This window comes from Protopterus annectens, chromosome 3.part1 (assembly GCF_019279795.1).
Source record: "Protopterus annectens isolate FY-2018-M chromosome 3.part1, PAN1.0, whole genome shotgun sequence".
Taxonomy (NCBI): Eukaryota; Metazoa; Chordata; order Ceratodontiformes; family Protopteridae; genus Protopterus; species Protopterus annectens.
The window spans coordinates 1,495,632,777-1,495,657,075 of NC_056732.1; the positions used below are offsets into that span (position 1 = coordinate 1,495,632,777).

Genomic DNA, 24,299 nt, shown 5'->3' on the forward strand with positions numbered 1-24,299 from the left:
CATTTTATATTGCCCACTTAATCATGAAGGGATTCACATCTAGATCAGGGGAGGTCATCCTGCCTCTTTACTCATCCCTCATCAGGCCCATAATTGAGTACAATGCCCCTTTTGGGATGTACCTTACCAGACACCTGCAGCAACTGGAACGACCCCAAAAGTACCTCACCAAGAGGATCAAAGGGCTCAAACTGATGCCATATGCTGCCCAGTTAAAGAAACTCCAGCTCTACTCAGTGGCATACCGCCTGCTCAGAGGCAATCTGCGCCTGACATATAAAGCCATGTCCAACCCGGAATTAATGGACAGGCTGCACCTCAGAAAATCCAAATCCCATCGAGCTCTGCGCTCGAGAGACTTGAACCTCAGCACTGAAATAAATAGGACATGCTGGAGGGACAGATTCATAACCCAGAGGCTCCCTTCACTCTGGAATAAAATCCCAGTCCTGGTTAGGCAGAGTCCCTCATTGACTCTCTTCAAGAAGAATCTTGATGAGTGGATGGGAGATCGTAGATTTACTCTGGGTATCACTTCTGTGTCACTGTTAGACAGAGGCACAGTATACTAACCTCGAAAAAGGACATAGCAAAATTAATTTAAAATGGGTGGCGAAAGCCAAACACACTCTGGCTAGGCTTGTAAATGCCCTAGGGCAGATAGCCTAGTATGAACCTATGAACACAGATGGAACATTATGGTAAGTACATAACGTCTTTTTAGTTATCCCTGTAAACAAACAAACAGTAGCTACAGTAGTTGACTGTCTAGCAAGCTGTGTTGTGTTCTGTTACAACTCTGTTAAAAAAATATTTTAGGTTGTCAGAAATCATTTATCCAGGAATGCTGCTGCTTTGAAACATTCTTCAGAACCGTTTCTGCCTTCATTATTTATGTTGCCTCGTGATATTCTTATCCTTTACTAAGCATTGAATGCTAGATGCCCCTTATAAAGCTGTGAGTGTTGCTGCTGTAGTGGTTGAGGGGGTGTTAGCAGGAACTTCCTTTTCCCTTTCCAGTCTGCAAAGTGGGATTCTAATCAGAAGCAATTACTGATGAAAAATCAGAAAAGAATGAAACATATAGTACAGTTATGTGATATGGTCCCATAACAGTAGATGGTTGATTTCTTTTCTACCTTGTGGATACCAGTGGACGCCCCAGACACACACACACTTTTATTTTCTATGTTGTTTTCTGTTGTCTGTTTGTACTACATCATTGATTCTAGGAATAATCATAGTATAAGTACTGAAATGGCAGAAAGCATTTTAAATGATCATGGATTAAATGAAGCAGGGAGCAGTGACTGATGATTCTTACTGCAGGAAGTTAGCAAGTTAGTGGAAACCTTTGTTGTCAAGCCTTTCATAGTACAGTACATTTGTCTATTAATCCAGTCAGATCAATCTGCTAAGCTGATGCGAATGAATAAATAAAATAAAATAATAACGTTTTTCTTCCCTGCATTGCCTGGTCATAAGCCTGTTAAGGATGTATGAGAAGTTCCCAAAGTCATCATCCTAAATGTATGAGAAGTTGCTGGAGTCACCATCTTAAAATGGTGGCAGCCACAGGGTAGTTAGTGTGTTTGCTTCTATTTGATATCAGTATGTCAGAAATATTTTCACATTGGGCTTACATAGACTATTGGGCAATTTGCACTCTCTGCCTGTTTGTAACGCCATCAAGTAAATAAAGCAGCTACACAGTGTAACTGCAGTTAGACCAGACTCCATTGTTGTTAGAAACCAAACCAGTAATAAAATTGGTCCAGCAGATGTTAGACAGAAGCTATTTCTGAAAAGAAAATCATCTTCTCTCATAGTGAGCATCAGACACACAAAGGTGCTCCCCCCTTTCTTATTCATTCCCATATCTAAATAAAACTGTGTGAACATGCAATAGTGTCAGTGACCCCAGCTGCATATATATTTGCATATTGTCTGCTGAGCATCTATATCATCTCCATCCCTCCCACATTTAAGACTGAACTTACTGACTTCATATTATTGATACTAATCTAAAGACTGCTTGTCTCAGTTCTCTGGATTCCTTCCAGGGTGACTTCTTCATTTCTGACTGATTCTATACATTAGACATGTATTAATACCATACTTTTTTAGCATAGGTCAAAGAAAGGTAAAAAAAAAAATCCACTGTGCACTTATATGTGACAACAGTATTCTAGCAAATGATGTGACTATCAGTTTATGCTACTGAGCTTTGAATACTGTGTTTTTTAGGATTTGGTCATTATTAGAACTGTACATTGACTTAATCCTGTACAACAAAGCCTTAAAATTAAACAGAAATGAATTTGAGCTGAACTGTTACAAATAAAAATATATGGTGCAATCTGGTTTACTGAAATGTGTTTTGTTCTTGTGATTACTGCAGGTTTGGCACTCACATCTCTGGTGGGGACACTGTTTCTCGATCACTGAGAATCAATAACATGAGTCCATATGGTGAGATAACTTTGTAACAATCAAAGATAATTTAATAATTAAATGAATTTAATTAATTTAATGATAAAGCGAATGAATCAGAATTGCAGGAACATATAAATATTGCAACGTTTACTCGTAGAGAATTGCTGTACTTTTATTTTATGCTATCTTAAATTTTCCTTTCATAAGAAACAGTTACATTATCACTTTACCTTATCAGATCTCCTTAGCCTATGGTACTTGCGGTTATTTTTGTTCTAGTTGCTGTTTTACTATGCACTTCATAATTTTAATTCTGCTTTGCTGTACTATGTTTGTAACTTGGGTGGAGCCTGCAATTGGTCACATCTGACCAGTGCTTTACCCTGGTGCACAAAAGTTAAAATAAATAAATATATGAATCTATGACATGTAAAGTTATACTACTTTCAGATGTTTTTCCATGGAAGAAAGCAGAAGCATGTTTTAAATCTGGACATGGAAGCCAACAGTTGCTAGCATGTTTTGTCTTACAGGAGTACAGTAAATGCTGATAGCTGTATTCTGTCTTTTCTACCTACACTAATACATTTAAGGCATAGAAGTAAAGAACATTAAAAAAACAGTTCTTGAAGGTACAGTAAGATAACCATACATGTCTGCTGTGCCGTAACATCCAAGTCCAGTTATGATCAGTATCTGTGACTTTATTAATTCTTTTAAATTTTTGCCGAATCTGTGTACCTATACAGTAACATAATTCTAAATGTTAAATAAAGTTCCATGTGGGACACTTTTTCTGATGAAATCACTAAAAAGGCAAAATATGTAGGCCTTCTTTTATAAATATTCTTCAGAACCCTCTGCTAGAAGAACCATTCTTATGGTGTCACTGGCTTCAATCCTTGAGCCAATTTTGTGTTAGTTTATTTTTAGGTATTACTTATGGACAACATGCTAAGGGTAATTTAATTTCAGGTGATACAAAAACTGGAATAATAGTGCCTGATGGTAGATACATTTCGCAGAGGTTTTAAACAAGTTATTTGACTTGGCATGCATGAGGTAGTTGTTTTCTAGTGCAGAAAGAACATTATAGTCATCAATACAGTTAGCACAAAGACACAGTAAGGTGGAACAAAGAACTGGAGGGAATGTAAGTAGGAAGCATAATAGCATCATCTGAAAACCAGTAGGTTAAGAATGGACATGATAGACTAGAACGGCTGTTGGCTTAGGGACTGAAGGAGAGAGATAAAGAGAAAGAGAGAGTGAGGATAATTATGGGAAGGTCAGCCTGAGGAGGGTAAGACATTGTCAAGTATGATGGACTTCATCTCAATATAACGGGAGCAGATGCACTCAATGAGAGGATGGAGAGGTAGATAAAGGAAGGTGGTAGGTTTAAAATGAAATAAAAGGGAAGATAGGCTTGGGAAGGTTGGGTAGACTGAAGCTTTTAACAAGGATTGCAGTGTTGTTTGGATAAATGGTATGAACAGAGCTTCAGTAAGAAGGAAATTAGAAAGAAAACTACACCTACTTTATTCCATTAAGAAACTTATTACTTTATTACTGAATCATTATGAGCCATATTTTACACCATCGAGTAGCTAGCCCTGCCACGGCACGTAGTCTGTGATCCATTTTTTCCTACCTTGAGGATACTGCATAGCACAACAGATGCCCAAAGCAGAGGGTCTATACAACTGTTCACCCTGCAGAACACCATGTAGAGTCTGTGCTGCTGCTGCCTACAGCTTCATTCATTATTGATACTGAGATGTTAACACTCAGCATGTTTTTCAGAAGATGGAGGAACCACAGAGACACATGGAGAACATGCAAACTCCAAACATGCATTGGACATAGGTCAGGATCAAACCTTGTGCCTTGTGCATGGGAGGCAAAAACCTTAACTAAACCCCACACCTGTGAATCTCCTACATATTCATAATTCAAAGCGTACCAGAAATAATAAGGTCTAGGGACCTGAATTTTGTCTGTGACTTAAACAGAACATGTTGGAGAGACAGCTATATGTCCCAGAGACTGCCCATCTTATGGAACAAGCTTCCCATCCATGAGAAACTGAGTTAATCTATTACCCAGTTTAAGCACAACCTAAACAAGTGGATGGGGAATAGAAAATTTACACCGGGCCTGGCACCCATGTCCCTTATGACAGAGGTAGCTTATAAATGTTTGGCTCTCAATGTCCTATTCAGAAACAGGATATCATTATTCTTTTGGGAAAACTTGTCTAGGCCTAGAAAGTCCACCTTCCCCCTGGGTAGTTAGCCTAGTAACAATCTGTGAATCTATGAATCTTTGTCAAATGGTCATTCTTTATCGTTAAATTAATTGATAGAAAGAGTCCAACTGGACATTCCTAGACTTGGAGAAAGTATATGGCATGGTCCCAAGAAAGCTGATTTGGGCAGTACTGTGGTTGTTTGAAGTCCAAGAAACATTGATAGAATTAGTGAAGGCTATGTACAAGGACCCATTGACTCAAATATAAATAGTGTTCGGTAACACAGAAGGGTTCCCATTGAGAGTGAGTGTACATCATGGTTCAGCTGTGAGCCAACCACTGTTCATACTGGTGATGGACTACATTAGCAAACAGGTTGGAGGGGCAGATCAACAAAGTTGCTGTATGCAGATAATGTGGCAAAGTTGCTGTATGCAGATGATGTGGCATTACATGCAGACTCTGAGCAAGAACTTCAGCAAAACATAGGGGAATGGAATGCAAAACTGAAGGCACATTGGGGTGAAACTAAGCACAGACAAGACAGTGGTAATGGCTGAAAATTGGGGAAATCAGAAGAAGCTAAGAATTGAGATAGAAGGGAAGAGCGTGAAACAGGTTAATAGCTTCAAGTATCTGGGAGGCATAGTTGAGGAGAAGGAAAGTCTGAATGAAGAGGTCAAAGCTAGAATTAGAGGGGCTGTAGCCAAATGGCATAGAGTGTCAGGTGTAGTGTATGACAGAAGAATGCCAAGGAAGCTGAAAGTAAGGTGTAAAAAACAGTGGTGTGATCAGTCCTACTCTATGGTACAGAAACATGGGCAGTAAAGGTAGAGCAGATGAGGAAGCTAGAGATAATGGAAACAAAGTGTTTGACATGGGTGATAAGATGTGGGACAGATGAAGAAATGAGGACATAAGAGCAGAAGCCAAAGTAACTCCCATTGCAGAAAATATCAAAGAGAATAGATTACACTGAATTGGGCACATGTGCAGAAAAACAGAAGACAATCTGGTGAAGAAGATTTGGGATAAACAGTAAGAAAGTAAGAGAAAACACTGATGTCCAGTAAAGAGGTGGATGGACTGTGTGAGAGAAGATCTGCGACAGTCAGGCATGAGTGTTGAAGAAGGCAGGAGTGCAGCATTGAATTGAGAATGACTGTGACAGTTAAAATAACACCTTGACCCCATGCAGAAAATAGGAAAAAGAGGGTTGATGATGAAACTTATTACTCATTGCTTGTTCCCTGAACAAGCACTTTATAGAAATGGCTGCCACCATCAGCCAAAAGTCCAATACCTCATTTAGGTTAGTTAATGCCTGCCATTGCAGCAGGGTGTACTGGGTCTGTGTTTGTTGCTTGATGATTTTCATTAAAACAAAAAGTCTTGAAAATGGGACACAGGTTCAAATGGAGATGATAAGAAGTAACTATAACTGTATAAAGGATCAACCTGCCAAACACTAGTGGGTACTTGTAACACAAAAGCTGGAAAAAGACAGATAAAAAAGGTATCATATATAATAGGTGGAAATAATGACTTCTGATCATAATGGCTCACTAAACATATTATTTTGGAATGTAAATGGCCTCAAAGGTATAGACAAATTGTAAGAGTATTGAATTATATTAAGAAATGCAGAACACAAATAGTAATGCTACGGGAAACACATTTGGAAAGAAGTGAGCATGTGAATTTGATATGGAAAGGATTTCAGGATGGATATTCATCAGAATCTCAGAGACAAAGGAAAAGGGGTGTACTTCTATTAATCGCTAGTGGAGATTCAGTAGTGGTAGAAGAGTGAAAAAAATAAAAGATAATAATGGTAGATTTTAGGTAGTAAGGGGCTACTGACAAAGGAGGAGGATTATGGTGGCATGTATTTATATGCCACCTAAAACTGTTATTATGGAGGTAAAGAAAATGTTGGGACACATAATCGACTTTCAGCAGGGAATATTATTTATAGGTGGGGAGTGAAACTTGATTTGCAACAGTGAGGCTACATCTGGGGGACCTAAAATGGAAAATATAACAAAAGAGGGTAGATTTCTGAAGACATTTATGAAAATATTTGCTGTAAAAGATGTGAATTCAGTAGTAGGAACTCCAAGAGAATTTACATATTATTCACCAGGGTACAGCAACTGGGCTAGACTATTTATTTTATTTTTTTTTATTTGTCTTTGTTTACTGGGAAAGTCCAGCTGTTAAAAACTACAAGAAAAGTCTAACCAAGCTAGATTTTACACTGTGTGATAAGGTAAACTGTTTGTAATAGAGGCCCATGGGATATATGCAAATGTCCCAACTGGGCAATACTCAAGTTCACCAAAGGCCAGGGAGAGAAAAGCTCCATTTGCTTATATTGCATTATACTAAGTTCCAGTTAAACACAAGAGTAGTTACATTTCTATTTGCATTTATACACAAACAGTTGTTACATGTATACATTCTAAGATTTTACAGCACTGGAAGTTACTAAAGAGAAAGCCCATGTGCAACTTAGTGGATTGTACGGGCAGCAGTTATGTATAAAAATGTTGTCATTTCAGTGAGAGGTTGAGTGTATTCTGTTTAAAAACAGTATTTGGAGAGTATCGTAGTACAGTATACACAAAGTCTCAACCCTGAGATGAGCATGTGCAGGACTAGGATTGGTTAAGATGTTGTTGACTGTTCAAGATTGGTTAAGATGACGTAGACTAGACAGAAATTATATTTCACAGGAACATGAGAATTTAACACACATCCAATAATTATTTCAGATCATACGCCAACAGCAACTAAGAAAAACATGCAGGATGATGAAGTAAAGATGAGACATTGGCACTTCCCCAACTACCTGTTAATAAGAGAGGAATTTAAGGAATCTGTAGTGGAAATTATTCAAAATTTATTAGGGAATATAGAAAGTTTTTCAGAAGTTGTAGCTAGTGGGGTAAAAATAAAAGAAAAAGAGATATAGTTAGGAAATAACAGGAATTATTTAGAGGGGCTGACAAAGATTAAAATATTGCAGAATAAGGGGGATCTTACAGAACAAAAAGAGGCACAAATGTAGACTTTTACAGAGAAAATAAGGGAGTATCTGGATAATATGCATGTGTTTAGAAAGACTGCTGTTAAGTAATTGTTTTTTATGATAACTGCAGAGCACAAAAACTTTTAGCACAATGATCTAGGCAATAGAAAGTAGAAAGAGCTGTTGCCAAACTTAGGGATCCTATAACAAGAAAAATAATCACAGATTCTGTATAGGTATTTTAGACATTTTATGAAAATTTGTATAAAGAAGAAGAATGTAGAAGTCAAGAAAAAGCACAAGTGGAAATATTTATGGAAGAATTAGGTATACCAAAGTTAGAGGTAGACGAAGCTCAACAATTAACTGTTAAGATTGAGGAAATGAGATAAAAGTGGTGACGTATGATCAGTCTGATGGAAAGTCTCCAGGAATAGATGGTATATCCATGGAAGTTTAGAAGCTAAAAGGGAAGAAAGTGATAAGGATCTGTAAGGTCTGATTTAAAAGTATTTTAAAAGGAGGGGAAGTACTAACACGCTGGAAGAAAGTTGTGGTGGCTGTAATACCTAAAGATGGTAAATACCTATCAGACCCAGCTTCATGTAGGAAAATTTCAGTTTTAAATAATGATTGTAAAGTGATTATGTCTATAATGGCTAAAAGAATGACAAAGGTATAGCCAAAGTTGATAGATATGGATCAACGTGGTTTTGTAAAGGGAAGGCAAACATTTGACAACATTACTAGAACACTGATTATCCAGAGGACAGCAGAATATAAGAAAATACTGCTGTTGCTGGTAGGTCTTGGTGTACAGAAAGCATTCTAGAGAGTAAACTGGGATTTTATGAGTACAGTTGGATCTTTGGGTATTACAGCTACCACAGCTTTCTTCCAGGATGCTGGTCATGTTCTCACCTCTTCCTCCTTCTCCATCCAGCTCAGAACTATATACAGTGTCTACCATTTCTTAGTTGTCTCATTTGCCCACTGAATAAAACATTCTTTTTCCATAATTTTAATTATTAAATTCTGCACCCACACTGCAGGGATACTTCAGTCTATTTCCAGAAGGCTGAAATCTCATACATTAATTGTCTTTCTGCTTCTCTGTTTCTTTGTGCTGTCACTCCTTAACGTATCTCACACCTCAGCTTGAGGCCTGTACAGAGTGATTCTCTATCATCTCTCTTCTCTTCCGATTTCCAGTTTAACTGCATGCTTGCTGATATTCCATAGATTTCCAGTCTTTCCCTCTCCCCAACACACTCCCTATTTTCTACAGTAACATTTGATCCCTTTCTTCACAGAAAACAATACTCATATTCTTCTCCCAATTTATAATTTTTAAAAATATTATACCCCAGCACACCCATGCTTCAACCTCTATTGCTGAGTTTATTTTCTCTTTATGTCAGCCTCTCCCTACTCAATAACTGCCTGGAATCCACCTACTTTGCCAGACAACGTATCACCCTCAAACTCACCCCTATTTATTTACTTACTTATTAGGATCATCTGATTGAACCAAGGCCCACTTCAGTGGAGAACTAGGGAGAAAAGCTTCTTGATTCAATATTTACATGACTGAGGTAAAACACATGGTAAGCAAGTATAGATATACACCATAAAATGTTCTATTTATGAATGAAAACTCATGCAAAAGATACTACATAGGAAAGTGTATGATTTAGACAATGTAAACAATTGGAGCATAATACAGTAAGAGTAGTTATAGCAGGAGAGATAGCAGGGTTATGTCAAAATTAGCTATTATATAGGGGTACAATGAGGGTGGTAGTGACATAAGGGGTGGGGAAGACAGGGTCAGAGAGGTTATATAATTATTACATGGGGGGAAAGAGTCTGTAAGCAGTTCTTGCACTGAGTAGAAAGCAGTGATGACATGTAAAACTGTTACAAGCCTGTACATATCCATTCTTTTGTTGCATATACTTCTAGTTTATAAAGAAATATTTTTTTGGTTTGATTTAGTTCACAGTTCGACATTGTAGCAATATATACTGACCATAATGAGTTTCCATGGCTATTTTTTATCTCTATTTTATAAGGTTTTTGGTTTGACATCTCAGGTTTCTAGGTGGGATGTATTTGTTTATAAGAGTGACAATAGCAGTACATTTACAGAGTTTGTAAATACTATTGTGTATGGTGTTCAGTTGGTTTAAAGTTATGACTTACTTTAATTCTAGCCAGTTAACTTATTGCAGGGCTGTGCAGTGATGAGTTTTTATCAGTGACACTGGCAACATATCTAGCGATTTTGTTAAATATTTGTTCTAGCCTGTGTATTTGGGTTTTGGGGATGCTTATTAAGTCGCAGAATGGGTATAGATGTCTAAGTAGTAGAAGAGTTTGAATGGTCTGTAGACATGATTTTTCAGGGTTTTTTTGTTAGTTTTCAATGTGGCATAGTGTATATGTTTACCAAAGTGGAATGTGTTGACGATAATGATGCCTAAGAGTTTGGCATGTGTTACTTGTTCTATGGGTATATTGTTGTTTGAGGTGATTCAGACGGTTTGATTTCTGAAGTTGTCTGATCTGAACAAGTGTAGTTTTGTTTTAATTAGCAATTGCTCTAGTTAGCAATTGCTCTGGTCTGTTGAAGGTTACCTGGGTTGGTTATTACAGTTGATTTATCAGGATGTTTGAGCAGATGAGAGTTGAGTTGTCTGTAAATTGAACCAAGGTGGCAGTATCTAGTGTTGTTTGCATATCATTGATGAAGATGTTAAAAAAACAGTTAGTCCCACAATACAGCCCTATAGAACACCCATATTAATGTGATTGAACGATGAGTATTTATGTGTTCCCTGGCATTTGACTTTTTGGAGAGGTGGCTATCAAACCATTTTAGGGTATTGGAGTTTAGGTCTATTTTTGCAAGCCTCTGGAGTGGTAGTGGGAGTGAGGCTGTATCAAAGGTTTTGACAGATCTAAGGAGAGTGAGGTGGTTTGTAGACCTTAATTTTTGCTCTCATTTATTGTGTTTAAGTAGGCTAGACTGGGATTTTGGGTGCAGATCCTTATGGAAAATAGCAGTAATCATATAAAATATTATATTCATAAAGTAAAACAAAGTATTCTAAGAGCTAATCCAATATGGGGATGGAGAAAGGACACTCTGCTGATAGAGATAATTGCAATTAGTGGTACAGACAATAGGCAAGAGGGGGCTGAAATTTACTGAAGAATTCTCCCCTGTATTCATTAGTTGTCCCTAACCTAAATGTTTTACTCTAGTGATGAGTCACAACATTTATCAAAACCCAGAGTTTTGATCACAAATTTTCCATGTTTAAGTTCAGATTATTTTTTCTTGGCCAACTGGACAGATTATCCAGAAATGTGTGTAAGTATCTACAATCTTTATTAATTAAAATAATTTCCAGTTTGCTAATATCTGTGTATTTGGTAAGCCACACTTCCTTATTAATTTCTATACCCCTTATATAAACCTTAAATGCCAGTAGCTCAAGCAAAGTTCTGTAGGAGCTCCTTGTTTCATCCTTTTAATTGATCCTAATTCTTCATCCAACTTAAGTCTCCATTCTTTTTCTAATAAAGTAGTAACCAGTTTCCTCACTTTCTTAGTAATGCGGAATTTATATAATATCTCTGAGGTCTTGACAGAAGCACTTTATGAATATAATAGTCAAAAGTCTTTCTACAGTCTACAAATGCTACATTTACCACAATCCCTAAAACACCATGCCCAGCCAATTTTCTAAAAAATATGTCCTGTTTTAATAGATCTACCCTTTGCAGTCAAATTTAATCTTTCCCCAGTAGTTTGATGATCCTAAGCACAATCCGTTATTCAAGGATCTTTCCTTCTGTACTTAATAAACTTAGCGTGTGACTACTTGGATTGGTCTCTCCACCTTTACTCTTCATATTGTTTTTTTATGTCAGTATTGTTCCAGTCCATTAGCAGTGATCTCCTTCTAAAACTGCAGTTGTTCAAATAAGTTATAGTGTGTATTCTGTCCAGGATTGGTTCTTTTTGCCTTATGCCAATTATTTGCTGGGATGAGCTCCATCTTCCCTGCAGCCCTGAATTGGATAATGTGGACATCAGAGAATGCAGGAATGAAACGATAACAGTAATGTTGTTTCTTCTTTTAATTACTTTTGCTGTCTTTTGATTATCTGGTCAGGTTTGGGGCTCTTGTTAACCACAGTGATGCTTGCTGTATTAATTACATCCATTCTTTTTATCACTGTGCTCTTATCATAGAGCACATCTCTTAATTTTATCAACTCTGTTCTGTAATCAGTTTCCTTTGCAGATCAGTAAAAGACTGAATTGATAGATAATCACGGGCAGACTTGGCATCTTCCTACTACTGATGACTTCATTCAAATCTGTGCTTTACTCTAGATAGGTCAGTATCTTCGATTATCTCTAATACTGTGGGCCAAATTAACCCATTTTTTTACTCTGATCTAATTTTTTTTCTAAACAGTATTAGTTAGGTGTTAAATTTTCATTTGGTATTCTTTTATATTTGATATAACTTATTGTTCCACTTTATCATGATTTTTAACATGAGTACCCACTGTTTACTCAAATTTTCTTTATTTTAAAATGTAGTAATCTTCATGTTATGGTTAAGAATGGTTAAGAAATGACTTACAGTTTCAGAGCAGTCCTTGGTAAATTGTGATTGCTTCTTAAACACAAACTTGTCTTTGCTTTGGCTCATTAGCAGCAGTACAAAGAACTGCCTGCTCACAGCCTTGTCCCCCCCATTCCCTGTTTATTACCTTAAGACAATCCCAAAGTTAATAAATATTACCTGTGGCAGGCACCATTTTTAAAACTACAACCACCCTTGTCACTATCATATGTTCATTTATCAGTTAACTCTGTTACCTGATTGTTTCCAGCCCCCTCATAAGAGCAACTAACAGGGTCTCTACCTGCTTCGCTCCTCACTCTGCCCCTATTCCCTCCTGCCCCCAGTGGTCCCACCTTTTTTACACTCACAAACCCCTCCCATCTTTCCAATAGCCAACCATAGCACTAACCCAACACTACTGCCTCCATCTTCCCACTACTATCACACCTCTTCAACTAACATGTACAAGCATACCTTACCTATCCTCACTGCATGCACTCTCCTTGCATATCTTACATCCTACCAAAGCTCCATCATTCCCCCACTCAACCACTACCACTGTACTACTACTCACACCACCACTCATGTCTCAGCCTCACTCAGCTCCCCTCCCACCAACTCAAGAACCATCCCTATGCACCCCCCACATATTCTACCAACTATATTACTCAAACATAAAGCATCCCTACAACTTAACATAGTAACCCTCCCACCATACCTATTACCCACAGAGCACAATCATAAAGTTCCCTTTATAAACAAACACATTCAAAAACTGAGAAAACTAATAACCTCATGCATGTCAAAACTAGCCCTAAGTGGAGACATCCACCCCAACCCTGGCCCTACCATCTCCAACCCCAGTCCTCATAATCAGACTAGAAACCACAACTTCTCCCATATTACAGCCAATAGAAAGCCAAGTGACTTCCTTCTACTAAGATTAAATATTAGAAGTATATCCAACAAAGTCCATGAACTCCATGCCACCATAGACTTGTACTCCCCAGATATAGTCATCCTGACAGAAACCTGGCTAACACCTCACATTACCAGTGAGTAAATACTCCCTATAGGTTACAGCATACTAAGAGTAGACCGGCTAAACAAGAAAGGAGTCGGTGTAGCTATAATATTTAAACAGCATCTAAACATCCAGATCTTAAAATCAGCAGCTCCACAAATAGGCAATGAAGAAATAATATATACCAACCTCAAAATAAACCAAAACAAAACTATCAACATAATTGGATGCTACTTCCCACCTGGCCAAAACATCCCTCCACTAGAAAACCTTCTCAGCTGGTCTACCCACCATCTCCCCCAAGAAACTATCATTTTAGGTAATTTCAATATTAACTGGCAGTCCTGTTCTGGCAACCATCCAGCCCATCATGTAAACCTTCATGGCTTCACCTAACTAGTCCAGTCGCCAACCAGGATAAATAAAAACTCCAGCAAGCACATTACCCTGGATTGGATACAAGTCAGTAAGAGCCCCCAGTCATATATAACAGGCTGCTTATCAGATAGCCTCAGTGATCACTCCCCAACATTCCTACTCAAAAAATACCTATACCAAGCTAAACCTGTCATCTACCGTCAAATACTTAAAAAACTAAACTTTAACCCACTCACATTCATCTCATCCCTCAAAGAATGTAACTGGCATCCTCTAAAGTACCTCAGTCTTGATGACGCAGTTGAATTTTTTAATACTGCCTTCCTGAGCATCCTTAATTACCATGCCCCCATAAGAATTTCCAGAACCAAAGCACAACCCTCCCCATGGCTACAGAAAACCACTAAGTCAGAAATGAAAAACAGGGATAAAGCCTGGGAGCACTGGCGCAAAACCAAAACTCCCTCAACTAGACAGAAATACCTAGAACTACACAACAGAGTCAAAAAGCTAATAAAAGAGGACATATTCCACAGCCCCAAACAATTCTGGCCCTCCATAAACTCCATCCTCCACCCAGGTAAAGTCAGTACCCCTCCTCCTAACATCCTTCACTCCTCAGAAAATATTGCTACCTCATTCAACACACACTTCACACAAATCATACTATCACTAGCTAAACAATACAACCCCCCTCCCCTCCAACCCACACCTTCAACTAGTAATCTCCCCACTGCCTTCTCTTTTTCTCCTGTACCTACCTCCAACATAAAAAAACTCTAAACTAAACTTAAGCCCACCAAATTAGCAGCAGACAACCTCCCAAGTGAATACCTACAAATCGCAGCTGATGCTCTGGCCTTCCCAGTATCCATCTTGATTAACCGATCTGTGTCAGAAAGTTATGTTCCCACACTGTGGAAAGTATCACATGTAATTCCCCTCCACAAAGGTTGACCCTCCACAGAACTAACCAGTTACCGTCCCATAGCTATTCTCTCTCCACTCTCCAAAATACTAGAGAGATGCATACACTCTCAGGTCTCAGACTACCTCCTTGCTAACAACCTCCTTTCCAGTACTTAGCATGGTTTCCGACCAAACCATAGCACCACCACTGCCTTATTCTCCTTTACTAACACTATCCTTCAGCATAAAAACAATGGCTATCTCTCCTCTGCTACTTTCCTAGACCTATCTAAAGCATTTGACATGGTCCCACACAAACAACTTATCTCTGTCCTCAATAACCTATCCTTCTCTCAATCAGTCACCAACTGGTTTCAGAGTTACCTGTCTGTCCGCCAACAAATCCGTTGTATGGCAGAATGACATATCTCCCCAACTACCTGTCTCCATAGGGGTTCCCCAAGGATCCATCCTTGGACCCCTATTCTTCTCTGTTTTCATCAATAATCTAACCTCTGCCACCAAACATGGCACACTCATACAATACGCAGATGACTCAACCATCATCTGCTCAGCCCAGTCCCTACCCAAACTGCAAAAAGTCACACAGGAAGCCTTTTCCTCTGTTGAAACTTGGTTATCTGATGCCCAATTAATACTCAACCTAAACAGAACTAAACTACTCATCTTCCAACCCACCAAACATACTCAAAACAACTCTCACTTTAACATCACAGCAAAAGACAACACCACTATATACCCAACTGAACACACCAAATTGCTAGGAGTGGAAATAGACAATAAACTAAAATTTGACATTCACATATCCATGACCATAAAAAAAGTCCACAGAAAACTAGGAGCATTATACAGAAATAAGCAACTTCTCACCAAAGCAACAAAGATTTCAATAGCAAATTCCCACCTTATCTCAACCCTACTTTATGCCTCTCCAATATATACCAACCTAAGGCAATGCGATCTAAACAAGCTAGAGACCTGCTACAACAAAATCACCAAGTTCGCCACAGGGGCATCCTACCGTATTCACCATGGTCTCTCACTTGCTGAACTGGGCTGGCTTGAACTCCCTCACCTCCTTCAATGATATCAACTCTCACTCGCCCACAAACTAGTAAACCATCCACTAAATGTCCCATCCCTCCAGAATCTCCTCCAACCCTATTGCACCACCAGACCACTAAGATCCAGCAACAAAAATCACTTGCAGATCACTAAAGCCAATAACTCTGCTGGTGAAGAACTTTTCTCTTGCACCATAGCCAAATTATGGAACTCCCTCCCATCCACAATTACCTCCATACCATCATGCACCCACTTCAAAACTTTACTAAAAGCGCACCTAAAAACATGCTGGCTATGCCCTTGCAACTCCCACTCTAATATCACCCACCCCATTCAACCACTACCTTTCTTTCCACTCCACTAACAACCTTGATTATAGCAAGCAAAGATGCTCATAAGCCTAGTTCTTATTATGCAGCAGGAACTTCTTATTGTAATGTCTGTTATGTACTTCACAGATAAAGATTCTAGTTGTCAACTGATGTACTATGTTCTTCATCTGTAAATATGTTCTAAGTAATTGTTATGTTAAATTGTTAATCACTATGTAATCCAATGTAACTACTGTCTGTTTATTTTAACTGTGGAGCTTTTCTCCCCGGGCCTCCGCTGAAAATGGACCTACGTCCAGTCGGACACTCCCGGTCAACAAATGTAAATAAATAAATAAAAATAAAAAAACTGTAACTTATCACCACTTATCTGATGTCTCCATTACCAGTTTCTGCATTCCTGCCTCATTTCTACCCAGATGACTTAATTCCACAAGCATTTACATTTAATTTTAGCAAGATACTACTTTCATTTTTTATTCCTACTTAAGTCTATACCTTATTTGAAGTGTACAGTTCAGTTCTTCTTTCGGCGTTTCCCGGTTAGGGATCGTCACAGTGGAACTCTGGTCCGCTAATGATTGGCAGTAGATTTTTATGGTGCTGAGGTGCCAGCCCCATGCCCAACCTTCAACAAAGGCACGCCCATTCACGCATGTCTTTCGAACACCACTCGACCGCAGGGAGGACATGCAGACTCCACACAGAAGGCGCTCCAGCCGAGAATCGAACAGGAGAACCTCTTGCTGTGAGGCGACAACGCTACCGCTGCACCACCAATTTGCACAAATGCATGTACCAGCCAAGTCCCTGGAAGAAGTTGTGACAGTTTGTCTCAGTCGATTCGGTTCCCAGTACACATCCAACTCCCCCTGCCTCCCTTTCATATTATTATCATTTCAATTCCTATAGTATAGAGTTGATTTCTTTTCATCTGAATAAAATGTAATTCCTCATAATATATTAACCAATTCCACCAAATCTCTTTGAGATCAATATATACTGCCACTACAATTAAGGGAATGGATTCAGTCAAGATTTCTAAGTCCTGTATTAATTCAAGATTAAAATCAGTTTTCTATTAAATTTATTATACTCCATTCCCTTAGCCAGGTTTCAGTTAAAATGGTTTCATGGGCCATACTGAATTATTACATTCTAGGCAAGCTGCTACAAACAGTCTTTTCCTTAGCTCCAAAGGATTTCAAATAGTAACTGCCTTTGTGTCACTATGCCACTATTCTTTTACTCTTTGCAGTCAGGTGGATGCCGTCAGGGACATGCTTCTTTAATTTGTTTAAAAAGAAAGGCTGCATATCATTGTACTCAGTATCAGTTACGCTGGTTTCTTTTTGCAAGTTATCAATTATTTCTGCTATTATATCATGTAATGGTTCTGGAGCTACTATATGTAACAGTCCTGAGATCCCCAGCTGGCCATTGTTTCTTTGTCATTACTTTAAGGCCAATATGTTCCAGTACACATTTTTATTTCTACATTTCAAATTATTGGTCTCATGTAAAATAAAGCATAAGGAATCATGTTCATCATGAAATAATATGCTACAATGGGATACTATCTCCAGAAGGCTTTAATCAGCTGATTTGAACCTTGTAAAAGTTAATAAGTCAAACAGAAATACTGTCGGCGAGCAGTAACATCATATTGTTTTCAGTAGAATGGAAGATGTTACTCCCAGACTAAATTTATCTTCATCCTTTTCAATATTCAAAGCATCATTCAAAGACCATTTCCTAAATCTTAAACCTGCCCATAATATAATCAGATTATGGGAAGTATCACATGAAATAGTGCATTGTAGTCATCAGTTTACTCCTGAAATTAAGATATTTTCCAAAATTCCTACAACTTGGTAATGTTATACAATTAGCCTAGTTTGCTTAGCACTCCTACCTCTTTATCCTACTATTCCATAATCTAATATTTCATCTCTCACCTACTCCTGCATCTCTCCCTCTTCTCCATACTTTCCTGTAGCTACATCTTTCTTTACTATCCCATACTTTTCACATTCTTTCATGCTCTTTTGGTCCTTGTCAAACATATATATTTACTAGATATACTGATGGCAATATGGCAACTTAGTTACACCTTACATACCTCAGATGTTCATCATTAGATCACTACTGAAGTAGCCTAAGCTCAATTGCTTATATCCTGACAAGGATATGACAAACAGCTAGTTTTGGAAGCTTCAGGGCACCTTCTATATGCCCTAACCACTGCTGCGCTTGAAAAGAGATGCATACATTTGGTGGTTACGGAGTTATGCTCATCTTCGAGGGGTCAACTGTCTGCTAATGCTTTTACAATACAGGGCAGATAAGTACGCTTCTGGGGAACACCTTCCACAAGATTTTTAAATTGAAGAAAAATGTTTTATGTCTTCAAGATATTTATTTTAACTAGGAATTGTATTTTAATGGCTGACTAGAGTTACTTTAGTTAGAAAACTGTTCATAGGTTCATAGGTTTATACTAGGCTATCTGCCCTAAGGCATTTATAAGCCTAGCCCAGAGTTTTTGTGGCTTACGCCACCCCTTATGTTAAAAAATACTGTGCCCATTTGTTTGTTGTGCCTCTGTCCAGCAGTGACACAGAGATGATTCCCGGGGTAAACCTGCGATCTCACATCCACCGGTCAAGATTTCTCTTGAACAGAGCCAGCGAGGTGCTCTGCCTCACATGGACCGGGATTTTATTCCACAACATAGGGAGTGTCTGGGTGACAAATCTATCCCTCCAGCATGTCCTATTTATATCCGTGCTAAGGTTTAAGTCGCTTGCTCTAGTGGATCTGGTAGATTTGGATTTTTTTGAGGTGGAGCATGTCCATTAATTCCGGGTTGGACATGGCCTTGTATGTCAGGCACAGGTCACCTCTGAGCAGGCGGTATGCGACTGAATACAGCTGGAGTTTCTTCAGTCTGGCAGCATATGACAGATTTTGGAGTCCCTTTATCCTTTTGGTGAGGAACTTTTGGGGTCTCTCCAATTGCTGCAGGTGTCGGGTGAGATACATCCCGAATGGGGCATTGTACTCGATCATTGGTCTGATAAGTGAAGAGTACAGGGGAACAATGACCTCACTTGATCTGGATGTGAATCCCTTCATGATCAGGTGGACAATGTAGAAGGTTTTTCTAACCACTTTAGCAATGTGAGTGTCAAAAGAAAGGCCACTGTCAACCTGGGTCCCCAGGTCCCTGATAACCTCTTCTGTGCTTAGTGGATTGCCACCTATATGGTAGCTTGGGGTTACCTTGTTTTTCCCGAAGGGTATGATTATACATTTTTTGGCATTTAACTTCAGGCCATGGCTCTGGCACCAGCTATCAGTTTCCGTGAGACCCCTCTGAAGGATATCTGTGTCCGATGTACTTTCCACTATGGCTCCCAGTTTGCAGTCATCTGCAAACTTTCTCAGCCATAGTCCTTCTATGTTAGCCTGTACTTCTGAGAAGTAGATGCCGAACAACAGGGGGCCAAGGACTGAGCCCTGTGGGACACCACTTGTGACCGGCTTGGAGTCTGACATGGCGCCAGCTACTCTAACCCTGTGGGTTCTGTCCTTTAGCCAGTTTGCAACCCATCTTGTGACATATGGGTTTACATTTAAGCTGGTAAGTTTCTCTATAATACCTGAGTGGGGTATTGTGTCGAAAGCTTTTGCAAGGTCAAGGTAAGCTGTATGGACTGCCTTTCCCTCATCAATGGCCTTGGTGACTGTTTTGAAGAAGTCGACCAAGTTCAAAAGGCATGATCTGCCCTTGACAAAGCCAAACTGGGTCGGGTCCAATGTCTGCAAGTCCCCTATGTCTTTGTTTATGAGTTCCATTATGATCCTCTCCATAGCTTTGCAGACCAGGCTTGTTAAGCTTATGGGGCGGTAATTACCAGGGTCCGTAGAGGCACCGCCTTTGTGGAGTGGGACCACAGTTGTCGTACGCCACTCCTTGGGCACGTATCCTGTGGTAAGGCTAAGATTAAACAGCTGCCTTATGTGTGGGTTTAGTTCCTCATTGAGTTCGTGTAGCACACAGCCGGGGACACCATCCGGTCCCATTGATGCTGTGTTTTTAGCTTTAGAGAGAGCAGCTTTCACCTGCGCATTGGAGATGTCTGGGAGGCTGCACTCCACTGGGATAGTTATCTCTCCTTTTGGGGGGGAGAGGGGGGTGAAGTTTGCACTGAACCTGTCTGCCAGTATGTTGGCAATGTCTGTGGGTTCAGTGATTTTTGTATCATTTTGGACTAATTCTGAGCATATCTGGGAGTTTCCAACCAGGTTTCTAACATAGCTGAAGAAGGCCTTATGATTGTCTTTTGAATCTATGGCAATTTTTCTGTCAAAGTTGGCCTTGGATGATTTTATGAGTGCTCGTATTTTTTTACTAATAATGATCAAAGTTGTCTTCTCTTTTATGGAATTTGCTCTATCATGTAACAGCTTTCTCCTCTTATTGTAAAGTTTGTTTATGGCTGGGGTCCACCAGACTGGACGTTTGCCCTTGGTGGAAAGAGTCTTGGTTTTATTAGGGATTGCCTGATCCATGCAGTCCTGGAGGTGTTTGTAGAAGGCATTTGTAAGGGCTTCCGCAGCTTGGGTTGTGGTTTCCACTGCCTCGGGGCCTTGAAGGATACCACACCAGTCTTGAGTAGTGTGAAGTTTGCTTTAGAGAAGTTCTTCACTGTGGTCTTTTTTGTTTGGGGTGGGGGCGGGATGTGGATATCCAGTGAGATTAGTTTATGATCTGATCTCACCAATGAGGGATATACTTCCGGTGTGGAGCATTTTGTCCCCATGTTTGTGATGATGAGATCTAGTATATTTTCTCCTCTTTTGGGAATGGTGACTAGTTGTTCCATGGCATTTGAATTTATGAACTCCAGGAACCTTTGGGCTAGAAAGTTTGGGCTTGAGTAATGTTCCCAGTCTATATTCGGGTAGTTGAAGTCACCCAATATAATGGTATTTGGAGATACTTTTATACCCTCCAGTGTCTTCAGGAAGGCTGTGTGGGGTTCCTGAGTTTGAGAGGGTGGCCTGTAGCATGCTACAAATTGTAGAGCAGTTTTGCCTATGGTTAATTGCACCTGGATGGTTTCCGATGCTTCGTGCATTGCCACCAACCTGGAGGTGTGGGTATCCTTGATGAATATGGATACACCCCCTCCTTTTGTGGTGTGGTCCGGGTTTTGGGGCCGAACGCATGATATGAGGTAAAACCTGATAGTGCCGGGGTGCTCTCAGGAGCCTTGAACCAGGTTTCAGTCACAGCACAGACATCGATGTTCTCCATACTGAGAAGGGCCTCGAGTGCATGCATTTTGAGATTTAGACTTCTGGCATTGAGCAGCATTACCCTTAGTTTCTTCCCATTTTTGTTTTCTAGGGTGGTAGGTTTAGAATTTGAGCCTTGCCTAAAAAGGCACTATGGGGTGGCAAGAGCCTTAGCCAATATCCGAATCCCAGGGTGACAGGTGCAAGCCATCCCTTGCGAGCAGCGTGGCTTGTCAGGCATGTCATCCCAGGCAGACAGACACTGGATCCCCTTTGAATGACACCAGAAATTAAGCCAATTGTTAAAGCTGATCATCTTGTCTCTATGTTGTGGCATCATTCTTGGTGAAGGAAGGATGCTGCTCAGGGTCAGGGTCATACCTGCCTGGGCTACATAATCAGAGAGCTCCTCTATGTCTCTTTTCATGTAGTCCAGGGAGGTACGTCTCAGGTCGTTCACACCAGCATGGACAATGACTGTGTCATTTTTGTACTTGCTGTGGAGTGACCCGAGTGCTTGTGTTATGTGGTGGATTCTAGCGCCCGATAGGCAGCTTACTGTGACCCTCTCCTTGTTCAGCCTGGTGAGTGGGAGGTCAGTGTGTCTGACTATGGAGTCACCTATGACAAGTATGTTTGGTGTTGTATTTGGCCTTAAGGGCTGTGACTGCTTTGCACACTGATTTTGTGTTTTATGTGTTGCCTGTGGTGTGTCATGAGGTGGCGGTTGCTTGGGTGTCTGCTTTGGAGGCCTCTGCTGTTTTGGTAAATTTTTGCTCAGAGCCTCCGAGTATGTCTTTGTGTGTTTATATGTTTGATTCATTGTTGTGATAGCTTTATGTGAGACTGGTTTTGCGGTGTGTGTAGTTGCCTTCTCCTCCTGTCTGGTCTTGCCAGTCCTGAGCTGCAAGAGCTCAGCCTCCAGTTTGGCTAAATAGCTGCATCTCTCACAAGTATTTGTGTTATGTGGGAGGAGGAGAGGGTTGTCTATGTACATGAGGCAATTGTAACATTGCCTCAATATTCCCAGATTCACCAACTGGACAGGAGAGGACGCCAGCATCTGGCCCTTCGACATGCTAGAGAAATTAAGAAGTTTGGGGTGTAACTGAATGAGAGAGGACTTAGTAAGGAAGTGGGTACTCCTGGGGGGGTTTCACTAGTGAGGGACTTTGTATAATACAGAAGTGCTAAGCCTGAAAAGAAGATGCTTTTAAGACAAGTGCTGAGCTTTTTTTTTTTTTGGAAAAAAAAAAAAAAAAAGCTTTTTAGGAACAAGTGCTGTGCTTTTTAGTTAAGGGATATACTGTTTAGATTACTAGTAGAGCAGTTCTAAGGGAAAAAATGAAGAACAGACTTTATGGAGCCAAAAAAAGTTTAACCTTGTTAAACCGGCACTGCCCGATGCTGCTCTAGTGGCAACTCCACGCTAAATCGCGCTAAAGCATGCAAAAGCGTGCTTGATAGCAGGGGCTGGAAAGAGCAAGGAATTGACCCAATACGGCCAATAAAACTACAGTTTCAAGTCAGTAACCACTCCCACGGGGGGCAGGGGAGCTGCTCAATGTTTTACACTGCCACTGATCAACAGAGAGACTTTCCCTTAGCCCAAGCAAAAATGGCCTCACAGAAACTTCCAAACAGTTCAGGAACAGCAAGCCTGTAACTGAACTTTTTTTAAATCTCAGAAAAGTGGGAAAAAAGCAAGATTTTTTTTTTTGTTTTTTCAGAGATAGCAGAGGTTCACAAGTAATATCAAGTTATAACAGTGCAGTAAATGACCCCACACAGGAGTGCTAGGTCAAAGACAGAAAATATGCAAGTTTTGAGAAAAAACGGTTTTAAAATTAAGTGCAAGCAGGAAATTCAGTAAACAGCTTTTGGTTGTGCTCTAAATACAGCTACTAATGCAGAAATCAAGTTTAACAAGCCAGAAAATGCTCAAACTAGGCAACTATGCAGAAAAACTTAGCAAATAGAGAAAAAAATACTTAAAATCTCAAAAGTGTCTCCCTTCTTCTCTCAGCATTTTCTCCTCTTGGTGGGTGCTTCACTAATGGCCAACAAGCCTAAAAAGACGCCAAACCCACGAGGCAACTAGGTTTTAAGAGAGGAAGATGAAGGAGTTTTGGAAATGACCCCTACTGGTCAATAAAACTACAGTTTCAAGTCAGTAACCACTCCCACGGGGGGGGCAGGGGAGCTGCTCAATGTTTTACACTGCCACTGATCAACAGAGAGACTTTCCCTTAGCCCAAGCAAAAATGGCCTCACAGAAACTTACAAACAGTTCAGGAACAGCAAGCCTGTAACTGAACTTTTTTAAATCTCAGAAAAGTGGGAAAAAAGCAAGATTTTTTGTTTTTGTTTTTTCAGAGATAGCAGAGGTTCACAAGTAATATCAAGTTATAACAGTGCAGTAAATGACCCCACACAGGAGTGCTAGGTCAAAGACAGAAAATATGCAAGTTTTGAGAATAAACGATTTTAAAATTAAGTGCAAACAGGAAATTCAGTAAACAGCTTTTGGTTGTGCTCTAAATACAGCTACTAATGCAGAAATCAAGTTTAACAAGCCAGAAAATGCTCAAACTAGGCAACTATGCAGAAAAACTTAGCAAATAAACAGAGAAAAAATACTTAAAATCTCAAAAGTGGCTCCCTTCTTCTCTCAGCGTTTTCTCCTCTTGGTGGGTGCTTCACCAACAGCCAACAAGCCTGAAATGACGCCAAACCCACGAGGCAACTAGGTTTTAAGAGAGCAAGATGAAGGAGTTTTGGAAATAACCCCTACTGGTCAATAAAACTACAGTTTCAAGTCAGTAACCACTCCCACGGGGGGCAGGGGAGCTGCTCAATGTTTTACACTGCCACTGATCAACAGAGA

At 39.8% G+C, this 24,299-nt stretch overlaps 1 protein-coding gene across 1 annotated transcript in view; it reads left to right on the forward strand.

The window, feature by feature from the left end:
• DLEC1 (DLEC1 cilia and flagella associated protein) overlaps positions 1-24,299 on the forward strand; it is a 2,498,134-nt gene that overhangs the window by 1,708,709 nt on the left and 765,126 nt on the right. Inside the window, exon 28 of the mRNA XM_044067561.1 lies at positions 2,402-2,472. Within this exon, the coding sequence (XP_043923496.1) occupies positions 2,402-2,472 (71 nt within the window). The remainder of the gene's footprint in view (positions 1-2,401; positions 2,473-24,299) is intronic.